The sequence below is a fragment of the Danio rerio genome, chromosome 19, assembly GCF_049306965.1.
Source record: "Danio rerio strain Tuebingen ecotype United States chromosome 19, GRCz12tu, whole genome shotgun sequence".
NCBI lineage: Eukaryota > Metazoa > Chordata > Actinopteri > Cypriniformes > Danionidae > Danio > Danio rerio.
The window spans coordinates 41,041,923-41,059,977 of record NC_133194.1 but is presented as its reverse complement, the minus strand read 5'-3'; the positions used below and the strand labels follow the sequence as shown (position 1 = coordinate 41,059,977).

General features: G+C 41.7%; 1 protein-coding gene across 1 annotated transcript in view; it reads right to left on the bottom strand.

The window, feature by feature from the left end:
- Positions 1–18,055, bottom strand: part of col9a2 (procollagen, type IX, alpha 2) — a 45,618-nt gene that overhangs the window by 3,842 nt on the left and 23,721 nt on the right. Inside the window, exons 15-29 of the mRNA NM_212579.2 lie at positions 16,493–16,546; positions 16,365–16,418; positions 16,209–16,262; positions 16,078–16,131; positions 9,785–9,838; positions 9,256–9,300; positions 7,632–7,685; positions 7,503–7,556; positions 7,374–7,427; positions 6,803–6,874; positions 4,938–4,973; positions 4,766–4,810; positions 4,640–4,672; positions 3,110–3,256; positions 1,173–1,227 (exon numbers count right to left, since the gene is read on the bottom strand). Coding sequence (NP_997744.2) covers positions 1,173–1,227; positions 3,110–3,256; positions 4,640–4,672; positions 4,766–4,810; positions 4,938–4,973; positions 6,803–6,874; positions 7,374–7,427; positions 7,503–7,556; positions 7,632–7,685; positions 9,256–9,300; positions 9,785–9,838; positions 16,078–16,131; positions 16,209–16,262; positions 16,365–16,418; positions 16,493–16,546 — 865 coding nt within the window. The remainder of the gene's footprint in view (positions 1–1,172; positions 1,228–3,109; positions 3,257–4,639; positions 4,673–4,765; positions 4,811–4,937; positions 4,974–6,802; positions 6,875–7,373; positions 7,428–7,502; positions 7,557–7,631; positions 7,686–9,255; positions 9,301–9,784; positions 9,839–16,077; positions 16,132–16,208; positions 16,263–16,364; positions 16,419–16,492; positions 16,547–18,055) is intronic.

The following is an 18,055-nucleotide window of genomic DNA, read 5'->3' as shown; positions in this document are numbered from 1 at the left end:
CCAGGTGGATGCTACACTCTGGTGGTGGATGAGGAGATTCCCCCTATGTTTGTGTAGTGCTTTGACTGCCCAGAAGGCGCTATATAAATGTAAGGAATTATTATTATTATTATTATTATTATTATTATTATTATTATTATTATTATTATTATTATTATTATTATTATTAGGACTCTGTGTGGCCAAAGGGAAGAATTTGTAAATTCTGAATGGCTGCTTGGAAAGATGTGAGCAGAACAGGGGAATGTACATTGGTGCCGTGACCCGGAAGGCTTGGAGAGGGGTGTAGCAGAGGGCTTACTCCATTGGCCTCAAAAGGTGCACCTAGGTTTTTAGTGCACTTAGCAGCCATGCTGGAAAGGCCCATACATACCTACTTGTAATGGTGTGAGTAGAACTAGAAGGATACCATTTGTGCTGTGACCTGAATAGGAGTGAGATTTATGGAGAAAAGTGTAACAGAGGTCAGCTAACTGGAGCTGTGTGAGTAAACCTCATTCCCTTGAACTCATGAATCATATTGGCAACTTAGGTCTTTACCATTCTTATTAGTGTACAGAGCCCCCAAATGAATTTGAAGCCATAAATAGTACTTACTATCCAACTTGCAATTTTTGGTTGCATTTAGTGTTAAATATGATGATGATCTGAAGATGGTGATTGATCAATTGACCAGTTCTCAATGTGTCACATTGACAAAATCTCCCCATCTAATCTGCCTCCCTATGAGGAGGAAAGAAATCTTTCCTCTCGTTTGAGGTGAGTGTGTGGGTTTGTAGAACCGAAGGTATGTTTGCAATTGTTGTCCAAAAGGCTAAGGGATTACATTGTGAAATAGTGGGAGCCAGTGAAGGTTATCACCGACCAGTTGAGGTCATCTCTCTCTTGCAAAATAGAAGGCCAGAGAGCAGAGACTGACAATCCCACAGAAAACAGGACTGTGCAGAAGTCAATTCTGAGCAGCAGATAAATAGCTGCGGACTACACAGTCTGCAGAGTTTGGCAGGAAAGCTGTCCCTGAGGAGTCATGAGTTGCACGTTAATATATTTCAATGGCTGAAGAGTACTGTGTAGACTTAGCTCGATGGATTTCAGCTGCCCTTTTTTGACAGACCGATTGCCTCCAATTTGAATTGCGGCCATTTACGGAAAGAACAATGATTGTTATTCACCTTGAAGCATCTTCAGAACCACGTCAATGATGTGTTGATCTGAAGCATCACGACCCTGGAAAAGTAAATGGGAAACATTTTGAATTCACATTTACAGGGACAGCACTCCCCCCTAAAAAAATGCCAGTTCATCAATCATTCAAAACCTGTTTGGGTTTCCTTCTTGTGTGGAATATGTTGAATGAAGGTCGGAAGACTGAAATGTTATGTTCAATAAATCTTTGAGCAAGTATTGATAGTGTTCAAGATTATTTGTTTGCTTTTCCATTGAACATACATCAGTCTTCCTTCATTTTGTTAGCAAACGTCCTTTGAAAGGATTAAATGATCCACTGCCCTTCCATTTTTTTTTCTCATTTAAGGACATTTTAGGAAATGGGAAATAAAGCACAATATTAGCTTCCATTTCTTTGCGACTTTGTGAAGTTTATTTATAAACTAATTTCGAGAGGATCACCTGCTTATGATAGCTGCAGCCGGTCCAGCTTTATTCAGTTTATGATTCACCAATCAGACGATTCCTTAGCCACCATAAATACCCAAAGTTCCATAAGACAGCCATCTTTGTTTTGAAGAATCCCCCCTTCAACCCCTACTCCTCCTTTCCTAGATGGGTGGCACGGTGGCCCAGTGGTTAGCACTGTTGCCTCACAGCAAGAATGTCACTGGTTCTAGTCCTCACCAAGATAGCCGACGTTTCTGTGCAGAGATTACACGTTCTCCCCGTGCTCACGAGGGTTTTCTCCGGGTTCCCCGGTTTCCTCCCACCATTCGAAAACATGCAACTTAAGTTAATTGACTAATCCATATCGGCACCATAGACATGCTAGCAAATAGTTATATCTTAAGAGCAATCACTATCTGTTCATTAGCTATTACAGCAGGAGAGTTCTCAAGACCTACCTGAGCTCAAACTCCCTTCTCGCCTTGCAAACGGGAGAAAGCCCCAGGCTCGAGGATCTTATGAGCTCAGATGAGATCATCCAGCAGCTGATCTGTCTGACATGCACTATACTCTAACCTGGAGTTTATGCTCACCCGCTGAACTACTGGCTGCAGCTCTCGGCAGAGAGTGTGCATGTGTGTGGTCGCGTGATTTGCGCTTTTAGCCGTGTACTAGAATGAACAGAGAACTTTTCAGAATCGCTAAATGAAACGCCGGTGTATTTCCTGCGATTTCTCTGCGACTCCCTTGCGTTTCTTCTCTCTGACTCTCGACTATTTTGACAAACACACACGACGCACGCTCACACGGAGTCCAAAATAGGAGCTTGTGATTGGGCCAGCCCAATGTCAATACCGAAAAGAGCCAATGGGCTGCAGAGTGTCACATGGGCCGGCCCGGTCTGTCTGTCCGGGAAAAAAAGCATCTACTTACAGAGAGTCACAGAGATCACAGCAGCGTCAATTAATAAGGCAGAAAAAAAAAACAACGATAGGCTGCTAAGCCTTTTATGGGCCGATCAGATCATAAGACGATGATCAGCCCGGCCCAAAAAGTTTGTCGGCCCACCGGGAAAGTGCCCGGTCTGCCAGATGGCCAGTCCGCCCCTGAGCTCAGGGCTCTCTCCCGGGACAGCATGCCAAGCAAGCTTTATAATCAATCATCAGCTAAGTGTGAACTCTTGAAAATAAAGGTGAAACACAACCTTAAATGTTCAACAGCATAATAAGCTAAACACTTGGAACAACTTTTGGGGGAACTATCCCTTTGAGTTAAAGTGTGTTTCTCAACACTAAGAGTTCTCATTATTTTCGGCAGGTGTTATCTTATTGTGCTGAACACTACATGCTTCTATAACCTGTCTGGCTGCTACAACAGTTTTTATGTTTGTATTATCGCAGGCATAACACGTTTACTGTTACAGAATTGTTTGTTGGGTAATAGATCATGGGACTGGGAATGCTATGATAGAAATGTTTTGCCGAACACTCACAGCTGGTCCTTGTATTCCTGGCATCCCTGGAATTCCTCTTTCTCCACCAAGGCCACGTGGGCCAGGTAAGCCTGCGGGACCCTGGTCTCCTGGTTTACCGGGATCTCCAGTAGGCCCATTGGACCCTTGATCACCTGTCACACCTTGCTGTTGATAGAGAATGGGGGGTTACAGAAATATACTGGGGTGTTCTCTTGACTTTTGATTTTTTTACATGATGATTCTGAAATCAAAAGCATTTTAAAGATGTGGAAATTCATTAGGGGCACTAAGTGAAATAGTAAAATTAATTTGGATATATTTATAATGGTTTTATTATTACATTTTACAGTGTATCAAGAGTAGATCATAAGTCTAACAGCACAAAATTAGTTTAATGCTAAAATTTTAAGTTAAGTTTTAAGTTACGTTTTAATAATACTGTATTGAAAAGGAAGATGTTTTCCAGATTATTGTTTTATTATTATTATTATTATTATTATTATTGTTGTTGTTGTTGTTGTTGTTGTTATTATTGTTATTATTATTTTTATTGTTGTTGTTGTTGTTGTTCTGTCGATAATTTTGCTTTTCTTTTCATATTTGTCATTATTTTTATATTCTTTTTATGTTGTAATTTTTTCTGTAGTTTATGCGCTCTTCTCATTATTTTTAAACATGTCTATTATCATTTATTTTTTCATAAATTATATCTAGAATTAAAAATTCAATTGAATTTAAGAAATTCCAGAAGAAAAACATATTGTTTATTTACTTTTATTTTATTTGTCTTATTTCTTTATTTATGTCTTGTTTATTTATTTATTTATATGTGTGTTTTTGGTAATTGCACATACTGACAAAGTTGACACATCAAAATGTGAGTTTTATTTATTTATTTATTTATTTATTTATGCATATGCTCTTAAAACTAGACTGGCATAAATGAATGTAAGAAAATAAATGTAGGAGATTTCAGTAGAAAAACATTTATTTTATTTTATTTGTCTTATTTTTTATTTATGTATTTTTATTTATTTATTTATTTATTTATTTATTTATTTATTTATTTATTTATTTATTTATATGTGTGTTTTTGATAACAGCACATACTGACAAAGTTGACACATCAAAATGTGTGTGTGTGTTTTTTATTTATTTATTTATCTATTTGTTTTTAAATCTGGTCGCAAAACTAGGCCTGCATAAATGAATGTAAGAAAATCAATATAGGAGATTCCAGAAAAAAAAAACATTAATTATTTGTATTCGTATTTTATTTATTTATTTATTTATTTATTTATTTATTTATTTATTTATTTATTTATTTATTTATTCATAAAGTTGACATCAAAAAGTGTGTGTTTTTTATTATTTATTTATCTTTTTTTAATTTGCTCATAAAACTAGTCCGGCATAAACTATTTAAAAATAAAAATTCAATTTACCTTTAAAACAGTTTGGCATGTCCTACATTATGAAGTAAAATGCAAAGCTAACTAAATAATGCATTTCACTTTGCATTATCTGTGCTATTCACGCTGTCCTTACCTGTCCCTTAGGCCCAGGCTCCCCAGACTGTCCCTGTTAGACGGAGAAAGATGCGATTTGAAGATGAACAGAAGTCTCCTGCAGCCAATATATTAAATAAAAGCATCAGACGACAGCGTTATTTACCTTCTCTCCTTTCTCCCCAGCCAATCCCTCCACACCGGGATCACCCTGTGAAAGGAGCAGGTGAGATCCATCAATGTCACCTCAAGCTGTTATCTTTTATGATGTGGACGGTGATGTATGGTTTCTATTTCACTCCATAAATAAGTGTGTATTTATCGGACGGTGTACTCACGACGTCTCCTTTTGATCCCACTTTGCCTTGGAATCCCTGTAAGGAGATGCAAGTGTACATCAGATATCTCTCAGTGTCAGGCCTAATAGCTGACGCGCGGGGAATTTATTGTCGGTAATATCTTATTTTCACGTAAAACTCTCTGAGCGCACTAAATCAAGTGGCTTTTACCGCCGACATTCAGTGTATTAAACGGCAAGGATATTGTAGATTAAAGGACAACAAACATTAAAGTGTCTATAAGAGGATATTTCATATTGAATTGAGGGGTATTATTTAGAAACGTGGACGTGCATTGTGTAAAAGCATACAGCAGATGTCCTCTGCTGGGAAATTGTTATTAATTGTGAGTGAAGACTGCCCTCGTGTGGTCAAACTGTGCTGGAATAAAGGGGTAGTTCACACAAAAATGACAAATCTGTTATTTATTTACTCATTCTTCTGTTGTTTCAAACCTTTATGAGTTTTATTTTTTCTGTTAAACAAAAAAGAAGATCATTTGAAAAATGTTGAAAACCTGTCAACATTGACTTCCATGGTTCGTTTTGTATACTATGGAAGTTTTCAGCTTTCTTCAAAATATCCTCTTTTGTGTTCAACAGGAGAAAGAAACTGATTAAGGTTAAGGACCACTAGAGGGAGAGTAAATAGTGAATAAATATAATTTTTTGGGTGAACTACACCTTTAAAATGTTAATCTTTGTTCCTATTCAACGGTTTATAATGCTACTATACAAATCTTATCTTAGGTCTAGTTAAAGCCACACAAATGACAATTCTGCCATCATTTACTCACTTATTTGTTTTGTTTCAAACCTTTATTAATTTCTTTTTGCCGTTGTTTTTGTTGAAAAAAAAGAAGACATTTTGAAAAATGTTGGAAACCTGTCACAATTGACCTCCATAGAATTTGTTTCCTACTTTAAATTCAATGATTACAGGTTTTTAGCTTTCAAAAAAATATTATCTTTTGTGTTCAACAGAAAAAGGAAACTCATAACGGTTTAGAACCACTTGGGGAAGAGTAAATAGTGAGTAAATTGTGATTTTTGGGTGAACTGACCCCTTTAAAAAGTTCATCTTTGTTCATATTCAGTGGTTTATAATGCTATAAATCTTATCACCCTTCGGTCCCTTGGAACTGACAATTCTGCCATTATTTACTCACTATTTTGTTTTTTCAAACCTTTATGGGTTTCTTTTTGTTGTTGTTTTTGTTGAAAACAAAAGAAGATATTTTGAAAAATGTTGGAAAGCTGTCACCATTGACATCCATAGCATTTGTTTTTCCTAGCTACTATGAAAGTTACAGGATTTCAGCTTTTTTCAAAATATCCTCTTTTGTTCTCAACAGAAAAAAGAAACTCATTAAGGTTTAGGACCACTTGAGGGAGAGTACATAGTGAGTAAATTGTAATTTTTAGGTGAACCATCCCTTTAAAAAGTTCTTTTTTTTCATATTAAATGGTTAATAATGCCTCAAACCTTATCATCCTTCTAGTTAGACCCACAAAAATGACAATTTTGCCATCATTTATTCACTCTTTTGTTGTTTCAAACCTTTATGTGTTTGTTTGTTTGTTTTTTTAAACAAAATAAGATATATTTAAAAATGCTGAAATGCTGAAATGAATGTCACCACTGATTTCCATAGTATTTGCTTTTCCTACTCTGGATGTCAAGGATTGCAGGTTTTTAGCTTTCATTAAAATATTCTCTTTTGTGTTTAACAGAAGAAAGAAACTCATAAATGTTTAAGACCACTTGAGGGAGAGTAAAAAGTCAGTAAAAATAATTTTTTGGGTGAACTACCCCTTTTAAAAGTTCATTTTTGTTATTATTAGATTGTAAATAGTGCTACAAACCTTATCACCCTTAGTTCCAGTTAGACCCTGAGCTCCTGGGACCCCCATGGGCCCCCTTTCTCCTTTACTGCCCTGAAAATAAAACACACAAAATAAGTGAAGGATTGATTTTGACAGATTATATACTAGGACACATGTAGGCATATAGAATTGTAATTAGCTTTCTAATATTTTATTTTTTATATTGCCTAAACATGCTACACACAAGTAAAAACATTGCATTGTACAGTTTGATATTAACAATTATTTAATTAATCATTTAGTATTTACTATACCCACAATTACTATATGAACATGAGAAAATCATTTCATTTTTTATAATGAAAACTATATGAAGACGTTCAATATGAATAGATGAAAAAAAATAACGTTTTTATTTGGTCATGTGAATGTTAAAGTTGCGTTGTATTTATTCGTTTTGAAAACATCCTTATGATAATGTTACATTCCATCATGCTTAACATTTAAAACACCCATTTTAATTTGTGAACTTTGTTTCCGCTGTTACTCCTGACTAAGGCTGTTTGTAGCAGAAATATATGTATTTGAAATAAACATTAAAGAAACTTACAGGCAAACCAATAACCCCAGCAGGGCCGACTGGTCCTCGTTCACCTCTGTCACCCTATCAGACACAGATCAAAAGTGTAAGAAAATAAGAGTTTGCTAAAAGAATTTGTTAGTGGTGAATGCAGCTGACCTTTGCCCCCGGGACTCCCTCCATGCCAGCTTCACCTGGAGGACCAGGTTCTCCCTGAGAGAAAAACATACATCAGGAGAATCCAGAAACCATTTCAGTTCATGTTCAAAACTGAATAATCCAACATACTTGCGGTCCTGGGGATCCTTGCATTCCCATCAAACCCCGGGGTCCGGTCTCACCCTAAACACAAAATAGATAATAAACTGTTGGAGGTGCATAATATATAGTATCATCGGGCGTTCTCAACACCAAAATTTCACTTTTATTTTAAAACAAGAAAATCCTATTTTAGGGAACAGTTGGGGTTAGGAAGTCAAAAAACTCCATTCATTTATTCCAGAGTTTAGATTTTTAACAATAACTGACAGGTTGTTTGTCTATTGAATATGATTTTGTTGGACCCATTGTTTGCATTAATCCAACTAGTTCTAAATCATCTCCTTGAAATTATAAGGTTCTATCTGTGTTTTGAAGGATTTTGAGATATTGAGCTTCAAAGTTTTTGCATTCCATACAGCCAACAATATGTGTGTAACAGTTAACAATTCTCTTTTATAAATTAACATGACAGAGACCCTACAGTAAATGTACTCTACATGTAAATTATCAAATATCTCTCAAATTTGCAATTTGGGATTAAAAAAAAACTAATCAACAGGGCAAATGCAGATAGAACCTTCTAATTCTAAAAAGTCATTTTCCACTTGGAATTATAAGGTTCTGTCTGGCAGATCATTAATTGATGCTTTACTTTATAAGAAATACAATCAGTATGTTTATTAATCTAGTTTAAAAAAATAAAATTGGTGATGTAACAGTATGTTGATGCTTGAAATTTTTGCTTTCTATGACATTTTTTTAATGTTATTGGGTGAATATTTCTTGGTCAAATTTAGCATAAAAGCTGTGCTAAATATTTTGCCCAGTGCAGATGTTAATTTTTTGTAACTATTATAGTAATATTTATTGAATTATATGCTTTATAGGAATTATTGAATTATATTTATTAAACTATATGCCCCATGAATTAAATTATTAACTTCATATCAAATGTAAAAACTGTAAAAGAAAACAGTGAGCAAATGATTTTAATAAACACTGAAAAGTGTTTTACTGACTATATATACACAAATAAAAATATTTCACATTTAATAAATTATTTTTTTTAATAACAAAGAAAAATGTAACATTTCATCTTAATGTCAACAAGTGCTTCTAAATCATCACATTTACACACATGTTTTCAGTTTCAGGTTTCTCCTCAATTTTCTGTGGTGCTGTATTATTTAGTTGACTAATTTTGTGTTTCAGCGAAATGACAAAGAAAGTTGATCCTGATTGGTCCTCGTGCTTGCATTCGAAATGCTGATTGGCTCACAGAAAGAACCTTTTTAGAATTTGTATATAAAACCTTTTTTTTTTTTAATAAAAAGCTTTAAAATGTGAAGAATTTATAAAAAAGCATCACATAATGTAAATAATTAGTCATTAATAGCAATATGTGAATGACTCAATTTTGACAAAAATGTCAGATAGAACCTAATTCTAAGGTGACGAAATGGCTTTAAGAAGAATAAATAAATAAATATATATTTTTCTGAACCCAGTAATGTTGAAAAAGTGCGCTCTAAAGCTCTAATGCACTCTATTGTGAGCTTTACTAGTAATTGTTATGTGAAAATTGTTTCTACGCCCATTCTTTTTATTTCAACAGCATACAAGCATTCATAAAATAACTACACAATCTCACCTTAACCCCCACTTCACCTTTGGCTCCAGGCATACCAGGCAAACCCTGAAACAAATTTGAGAAAAGCCATGAAGAATGAATGTAGTGACCCCTGCAGACCTCCATGGAGAGCTTCATGTCTGTCCTCTACTCTCTGCTGACATCAGAACAAGACTGCAATAACTCATCCTGTTAGCGAGGGCGCCTGCATTACGGCTTGCGCAGGTACGTTGTGATGTTTTGTATCATAACCAGCATGCTCCATTACCCCAAGTCACCAGGAGAGTCAAGTTTGATGATGATGAATAGTTAACAGCAAGAGCAATTTCAAGGTGGTTTAAGCTCCAAAACAGCGAGGGCATGAATGTCACACTGGGACTGCAAGCGGAAAATATACTAAACTTTTACTTTTTTAAATCTTTAATCATTCTCGTTTAGCAAATGCAAAACCCTGGACATGTTTGAGAAGGATGGGAAAGGGTTCCTTGCACATCTAATGCTGGTGTAAATGTGAAATGGGAAGGAGAATGAAGTTTGAAATTTAACTTACAGGATCTCCTTGATTGCCAGGAGCTCCAGGTCTTCCGTTTTGTCCTGCAGCACCCTAAAAAATAGAAATAAAATGCACCATTCATGAATTCATAGTACACTAACCGGCCACTTTATTAGGTACACCTTACTAGTACTAAGTTTGACCCCTTTTTGCCTTCAGAACAGTCTTAATCCTTCATGGCATAAATTCAACAAAGTACTGGAAATGTTCCTCAAAAATTTTGCTCTATATTGACATGATAGCATCACGCTGCTGCTGCAGATGTGTTGGCCACACATCCATGATGCGAATGTCCTGGTGACTGTGGCCATTTGAGTACAGTGAACTCATTTCCATGTTCAAGAAACCAGTCTGAGATGATTCGCGCTTTATGACATAAAATGTAAATTGGTACTAATCGGCAAAAAGTGTGCCAAAAAGGTATCCCCCACACCATTACACCACCACCACCAGCCTGAACTGTTGATACAAGGCAGGATGGATCCATGCTTGCATTGTTGATGCCAAATTCTGACCCCATCAACTGATTGTCGCAGCAGGAATCAAGACTCATCAGACCAGGCAACGTTTTTCCAATCTTCTATTGTCCAATTTTGGTGAGCCCATGTGAATTGTAGCCTCAGTTCCCCTTCGGGGGGAACTCCAGCACTATAAGTGGATTTGATTGTAAAATCCACGCATTGGGAGGTTCGGTTCAGAAGCTACTCGTCTGAAAGAGTATTGAACGGGCCAATTAAGAATGAATTGGCAGCGCAAGCCTGCGCAGGTGAGCGGCACAAGCAATCAACTGAGTATATAAGCTCACCTGGCGCCAGCAGACGCTATCCTTTTCGCTTCAGAGACTTTCTGATCGAGTCGATGAGGGTTCCTCCTGCTGTGACCAGCGATTCTGAGCGAACGAGAGCATTCTCCCGGTCCAGAGTGTGTACACGCAGTGGCAGACGGTCGAGCTGGGTTTCTCCCTTGCCTGGCGTTCTTTGGGTCCGGTCCTCCAGAGCGGTGCGTATAAAGTTGCAAACTTCACAGAAAGAGCAACACAGTCGTGCAGCACGTCCTTATCAGGACAGCGCTCCGACTGTGCGTTTCTGGATGCGGTGGGTTCCTGTCCTCGGATGATGGGCGCGGGCACTGCGTTGCATGTCTGGGGGTCCAGCATGTTAATGCGCTGCTCGCGGGCAGTTCATGTCGTCATTGCGATGCCATGACTGTTGCGCAAGATCGCGGTTAGCCTTTGCAAAAGGGTGAACCACCCCAGTTGTCCCCTGCTCTGCAGCGGGCACTCGGGCAGATCTGAGGGTTTCAGCGAGAGATAATCCGTCGCCCACGGGCCCGCGGACCTCCCGCTCCTCTAAGCGCTCTATCCAAGCTTCGGGCGGGGGAAGCGATCCGTCTAACAGATGGTAGCCCTTACGCCCGATGACACCGGAGACCAGATGTCCACCGCGGCATCGGAGGGTGGGCTTTCATTGTCCGATGATGATCCAGACCCGCTCGCCCCCTTCGGGCTGGTGAGCGCTGTCACTACGGATCCTGAAACGGACATGTTAGCCGTGCTTTCCCGGGCTGCTTCGGCCGTGGGTTGGAGATGGTTTATCCCCCAGCTCCGCGGCCGGACCGACTAGAGGGGCGTTCCCTTCTTCCCGGAGGTGCACAGTAGGCTCACGCGGTCTTGTAAAGCACTTTTTTCTGCTCGTGCTGCGTGTTCCTCCACCCTAACCACTCTTGACGGTGAAACAGCCAGGGGGTATGTGGCGATTCCTCAGGTTGAGTGCGCGATGGCGGTAAATCCGCGCGGCGCCTCTTCTTGGCGGGGTCCGCCTCGTCTCCCATCCAAAGCCTGTAAGTTATCTACCTCCCTCGGAGCTAGAGCTTACATAGCTGCGGGCCAGGCTGCTTCCGCCTTGCATGCGATAGCCACCTACCAGCGCTACCAAGCGCAGGCGCTGGCCGAGCAGCACGAGGGTGGGTCCAACCCAGGCTTACGAGCTTCACACCGCCGCCGACTTAGCTCTTCGGACTACTGAGTCCGCTGCGTGTGCGTTGGGGAGGACGATGTCCACATTAGTGGTCCAGGAGCGCCACCCCTGGCTGATATGCGCAAAGTCGACAAAGTCCGCTTTCTTGACTTCCCCATATCCCCAGCCAGGTTCGGCGACACTGTCTGTGAATTCACCCAGGAATTCAAGGCGGTGAGAGAGCAGTTGGTGGGTGATGTCTTATCGGCGGTCCGTAGCCCGCTCCGCCCGCCGTGCCATTCATACCTGCTCCTCGCCGAAGGCGCCCGCCTACGAGAGCTGCTCCGCCCCCGCTCCTGGGGCATATGGCATCCGCAGCCGCTTCATGCCGCTCGGATTATTCTATATGAGACCACTTCAGCACTGGCTTCACGATCGAGTCCCCAGACGCGCATGGCACGCGCGCGCACACCGAGTCTCTGTTACTGCGCTGTGTCGCCGCGCCCTCAGCCCTTGGAGCGACCCCTCGTTCCTACAGGCCTGGGTGTCTCTAGAACAGGCGTCCAGTCTTGTTGTCGTTTCAGCAGACACTTCCAACACGGGCTGGGGGGCTGTGCGTTGCGGGCATGCGGCTGCGGACCTGTGGAAAGGTACCCAGTTGCATTGGCATATCGCCTGGAGCTGTTGGCAGTGTTCCTCGCTCTCCACCGTTTTTTTCTGGTGCTGGAGCGGCAACACGTGCTGGTCAGGACGGACAGTACGGCGGCGGTGGCGTATATCAGCCGTATAGGGGGTATGCGCTCTCGCCGCATGTCTCAGCTCGCCCGCCGTCTGCTCCTCTGGAGTCATCCGCGGCTGAAATCGCTGCACGCCATTCATATTCAGGCAAGCTCAACCGTGCAGCCGATGCGCTCTCACGGCAGCCTTGCGTCCTGGAGAATGGAGACTCCACCCCGAGTCTGTTCAGCTGATATGGGCGCGATTCGGGGAAGCCCAGATCGATCTGTTGCTTCCCCCGAGATCGCTCATTGCCAGTTGTTCTTTCCCTGACCGAGTGCTCTCGGCACGGAAGCACTGGCTTACAGCTGGCCTCGGGGCACGCGCAAATACGCGTTTCCCCCAGTGAGCCTGCTCGCGCAGTTACTGTGCAAGGTCAGGGAGGACGAGAAACAGGTTGCTGGTTGCGCCCCTCTGGCTCAACCGGACCTGGATGTCAGAGCTCTCCCTCGCGATAGCCCTCCCCTGGCAGTCCCTTCGAGAGAGCACCTACTCTCTCAGGGACAGGGCACCACCTGACACCCTCGCCGATCTTTGAAGAGATTTTTAGACGCGAGGAAGACTTAGGTAACCTCCGATTGCGGTGGCTAATACCGTCACTCGGGCTAGAGCCCCCTCCCCGAGCGCGCCTATGCCCTGACGTGGAGTCTATTCACTGAATGGTGTGTCTCTCGCTGAGAAGACCCCCGTAATTTGCCAGATCAGCGTTGTGCTTTCTTTACGCCGAGAGAAGTTGGAGAGCAGGCTGTCGCCCTCCACACTCAAGGTTACGTGGCTGCCATCTCCGCTCTCATAACGCGGTGGCTGGCAGCACCGTGGGAACGCATAACCTCATCATCCGGTTCCTCTTGGGGGTTAAGCGAATTAATCCACCCCGCCCCCTCTCATGCCCTCTTAGGATCTCGCCCTCGCTACACAAGCCGCGTCAGATCCCTTCGATCCTCGACTCAGTATCTTTCTGTCCCTGAAGACAGCTCTGCTGGTCGCGTTGATATCGATTAGAGGGTCGGGGACCCGGAGGCATTTTTCGGTCAGTGACTCGTGCCTGTAATTGGGCTGGCTTCTCTCACGTCCTGAGACCCCGCCCGCGATATGTGCCCAAGGTTCCTACCACTCCGTTTAATACGAGGTAGTGAGCCTGCAAGCGCTGCCCTCGGAGGAGGCAGACCCAGCCCTTCTTATTGTCCAGTTCGCGTTTTGCGTATTATCCGGACCGCACTCAGAGTTTAGATCATCTGAGCAGCTCTTCGTCTGTTATAGCGGTCGGCAGCAGGGAAGTGCCGTACCGAAATAAGTTCCCACTAGATTGTGGATGCCTTTCTTTCACTATCAGAGCCGTGAGCCGCGTCCCCCGAGAGCGCGTGCGCACTCCACTCGGAGCTTCGCATCCTCTCGAGCGCGCGCACGCGGCGCCCCTCTAACAGACATCTGTAGAGCTGCGGGCTGGGTGACACCCAACACATTTGCAAGGTTTTACAATCTGCGAGTGGAGCCGGTTTCCTCAAGGGTATTAGGTAACCCTTGGTGATTGAGGAAACAATTCGGTAGGGTGTTGAAACACGCTTGCTGCGCCATTTTCCCTAACACGGAGATACGTGCGCCTTTTTATCTGTCAGTAAAGTTCCCCGTCAGGTGAGCCCTGCAGATTCCTCCGTGGCCCCCAGCACTGACTCAGCGGAGGAGTCACTTGCTGGCCCACTACGCTGTAGGTCTGCCCGCTGGTCAGCCCGCGTTTTGGGTAAAGGTGCCTGCTATGCGTGATCCCCACTAGGCGATCCCATATGCTTATTCCGCCACGGTTAAGTCCCCCCCCTGGGCGGACCCGTGTCTTCCCTCCCCGCTAACCACTCTTTTGCTATGCGTACTCCCCCTTTTTAGGGCTAGTCCATATGTAAATTCTGCCATCTATCCCCCCTTGGGTAACGGATGGCCTCCGCAGCGTCCTCCCTATCGGGATTGCACGCTTCCCAACGTACTGTCGTATTTTCCTAGAATTATCTAGATGCTCACGACTTCCCAAAAAATATATCTAAATCCGTAAAACTTCTGTTGAAGTAGGATAAATTAGGGCCAGGGACACGTTGGAGGACCGCGCCCCCCATGATGTGGGTGCGTCACGCTTGCTTGACTATCTCCTCATCGGGGGTGTTGGTAGGGTGCAGTCATTATGGCGCTTTCAATGGGCTCCCAATGCGTGGATTTTACAATCAAATTCACTTATAGTGCTGAAGTTCCCCCCGAAGGGGAACGTTCGAGGTTACTAAAGTAACCCTTCGTTCCCCGAGGAGGGGAACGGAAGCACTATACTCCGTCGCCATAATGACTGTCCCTTAGCTGTTGAAAGTCTCTTCAGCTTAAAAAGGATAGCGTCTGCTGGCGCCAGGTGAGCTTATATACTCAGTTGATTGCTTATGCCGCTCACCTGCGCAGGCTTGCGCTGCCAATTCATTCTTAATTGGCCCGTTCAATACTCTTTCAGACGAGTAGCTTCTGAACCGAACCTCCCAATGCGTGGATTTTACAATCAAATCCACTTATAGTGCTTCCGTTCCCCTCCTCGGGGAACGAAGGGTTACTTTAGTAACCTCGAACGTTTCCTGTTCTTAGCTGATAGGAGTGGCACCCAGTGGGGTCTTCTGCTGCTGGAGCGCATCCGCCTCAAGGTTGGACGTGTTCAGAGATTCTCTTCTGCATATCTCGGTTGTAACGAGTGGTTATTTGAGTTACTGTAACCTTTCAGCTTGAACCAGTCTGGTCATTCTCCTCTGACCTCTGGCATCAACAAGGCATTTGCGTCCACAGAATTGTCGCTCACTGGATATTTTCTCTTTTTCTGACCATTTTCTGTAAACTTTAGAGATGGTTGTGTGTAAAAAAATCCCAGTAGATCAGCAGTTTCTAAAATACTCAGACCAGCCCGTCTGGCACCAACAACCATGCCACATTTAAAATCACTTAAATCCCCTTTCTTCCTCATCCTGATGCTCGGTTTGAACTGCAGCAGTTTGTCTTGACCATGTCTAGTTGCTGCCATGTGTATGGCTGATTGGAAATCTGCATTAACAAGTAGTTGGACAGGTATACCTCTTAAAGTGGCCGGTAAGTGTATATGATATAAACTTATATAAGCAAATATAGCACAACTTAATAAAAACAACTCAATATAGCAAATAAAAACAGCTAGGTTTAATAGCTGAATTCATATTTTATTGTATTTCCATATCAATTATAAATACTTTTATTCAAATTTGCCAGCCAATGCTTTTTCTAGTTTCATATTTTGCATGATGACTGCAAAACAGCATACTTAACCATTGTGTTGTGTTTATTTTTTTAACTTTGCTGGTTAATCGGTTCTACAATGAAATAAATATCCATGCTGTCATATTACAAGTTAAATCAATACTTGTTAACTGGTTATTAATCCTCAAAGAGCCCCCTTCTCAATCACATAAAACTTCCTCCTTTGGTTCATCCTTTACATATGTCTTGTGTCTCCTTGAATAATGATGACTGCAGTGGTTTTTGATTTAAGAGCTGAATAAGAGCCATTCGTACCTTTATCCCGGGGATGCCAGGAGTGCCATCTTTTCCATCAATTCCTGGAAGTCCCTGACAAAGAACATTAATCAAAAGATTAAGAGCATACGGTTAAAGTATGTGTTTTAAATTGCTCCTTTTTTACTTACATTATCTCCCTTCTTTCCGACCACTCCCTGAGGCCCTCGGATACCACGCTCTCCCTATAAGTACATAGATTGATACAAAAAAGTTGATAAGCTGACATATGAAAGGACAAATTAATGACTGGATGAAAAGTTGTATATAATATTAGTGATTCATACCATGTCTCCTTTGTCACCAGGCTCTCCAGGTGGTCCTTGGGGTCCTTCTTCACCCTGTTTTGCGGTAAATGTTTATTTTTTTATGTTTTTGTCAGTTATTAGAATGAAATGTTTTTAATAATACTCACAGGGCGTCCAGGGATGCCGATTGGTCCTAAAATTCCTTTATAACCTTGTGGTCCCTGTCACAGAAGTTGTGAAACACTTTTAATTTTGTACATTGTGAAACAAAGTCAAGTCTGTGGAGATTTGCTGTCCTACAAATGTTATCGAAGTGAATGTAATGGGGTTTTTTGCAAATCAAGCTGCATATACAATTCTGTAGGGGAGTTAAATCCACATTAAGCTGTTGCTTGTTTAATTGATAACGTCTAAATTTAAAAATCTCATTTCACACACAAAAACTGTATAAAAAATTGTATAACCACAGACCAAATGGATCAAAACCCATCCATGTCCAGTTATAGATACGCTGAAGGTGTATTAATTACTGTCCTGTTTTCTATTTTGAGAATGAGCGACAGATGGCCCTGTGTTAATTTAATATATTTATAAGCATTTCTAGAATTTATTCATATTTTGAATTGAATGTCTGTCTAGTTTTAGTTTTCAGTCCTCAAATGCTTCAGATCTTACCTTGAAGGGAGAGGTTACTGTGTCGCTATAGGTACTATAGGTCGAGATGGACACCCATGACATGTGGAGTCCCACAAGGTTCAATTCTGGCACCTCTCCTGTTCAACCTTTACATGCTCCCACTGAGCCAAATAATAAGAAAGAACCAAATCTCCTACCACAGCTATGCTGATGACACACAAATATACTTAGCCTAACTGCCTAATGACTGCGGCCATATTGACACCCCCAGCCAACGCATTGATGAAATTAACAGTTGGATGTGCCAAAACTTTCTTCAGTTAAATAAAGAGAAAACTTAAGTCATTGCATTTGGGAACAGAGATCAAGGTGAATGCATGTCTTGGCTCAAAGGGTCAAACAACAAAAAATAAGGTCAAGAATCTTGGTGTTATTCTGGAGTCAGATATGAGTTTCAACAGTCATCTCAAAGCAGTTAGTAAATCAGCATACTATCATCTCAAAAACATTACAAGAATAAGATGCTTCGTATCTAGTGAAGACCTATACTTGTTAATGCTTTTATCAGCAGCAGGGTGGATTACTGTAATGTCCTCCTCACGGGCCTTCCCAAAAAGACAGTCAGACAGTTGCAGCTCATCCAGAACGCTGCAACCAGGATTCTGACCAGAACCAGGAAATCAGAGCACATCACATCTGTCCTCAGGTCTTTACACTGGCTCCCAGTAATAGATTTTAAAGTATTATTACTGGTCTATAAATCACTAAATGGCCTAGGACCTCAATACATTACAGATATGCTCACTAAACACAAACCTAACAGAGCACTCAGATCTTTAGGATCATATAAACAAGAATTTGCAATAGTTCAGTCAAAGCAGGGTAAATCCGCCTTCAGCCACTATGCCCCTCGCTGCTGGAATCAGCTTCCAGAAATGATCAGATGTGCTCCAATATTAGGTACGTTCAAATCAACACTGCAAACTCATCTGTACTGAATGAGCAATGTGCTCCGTCCAACAGATCGCACCATTATGACTTTTTTTTTCTTTTTCATTCTTTTACAACCTGTTTTAACACATTTTAATCTGTTT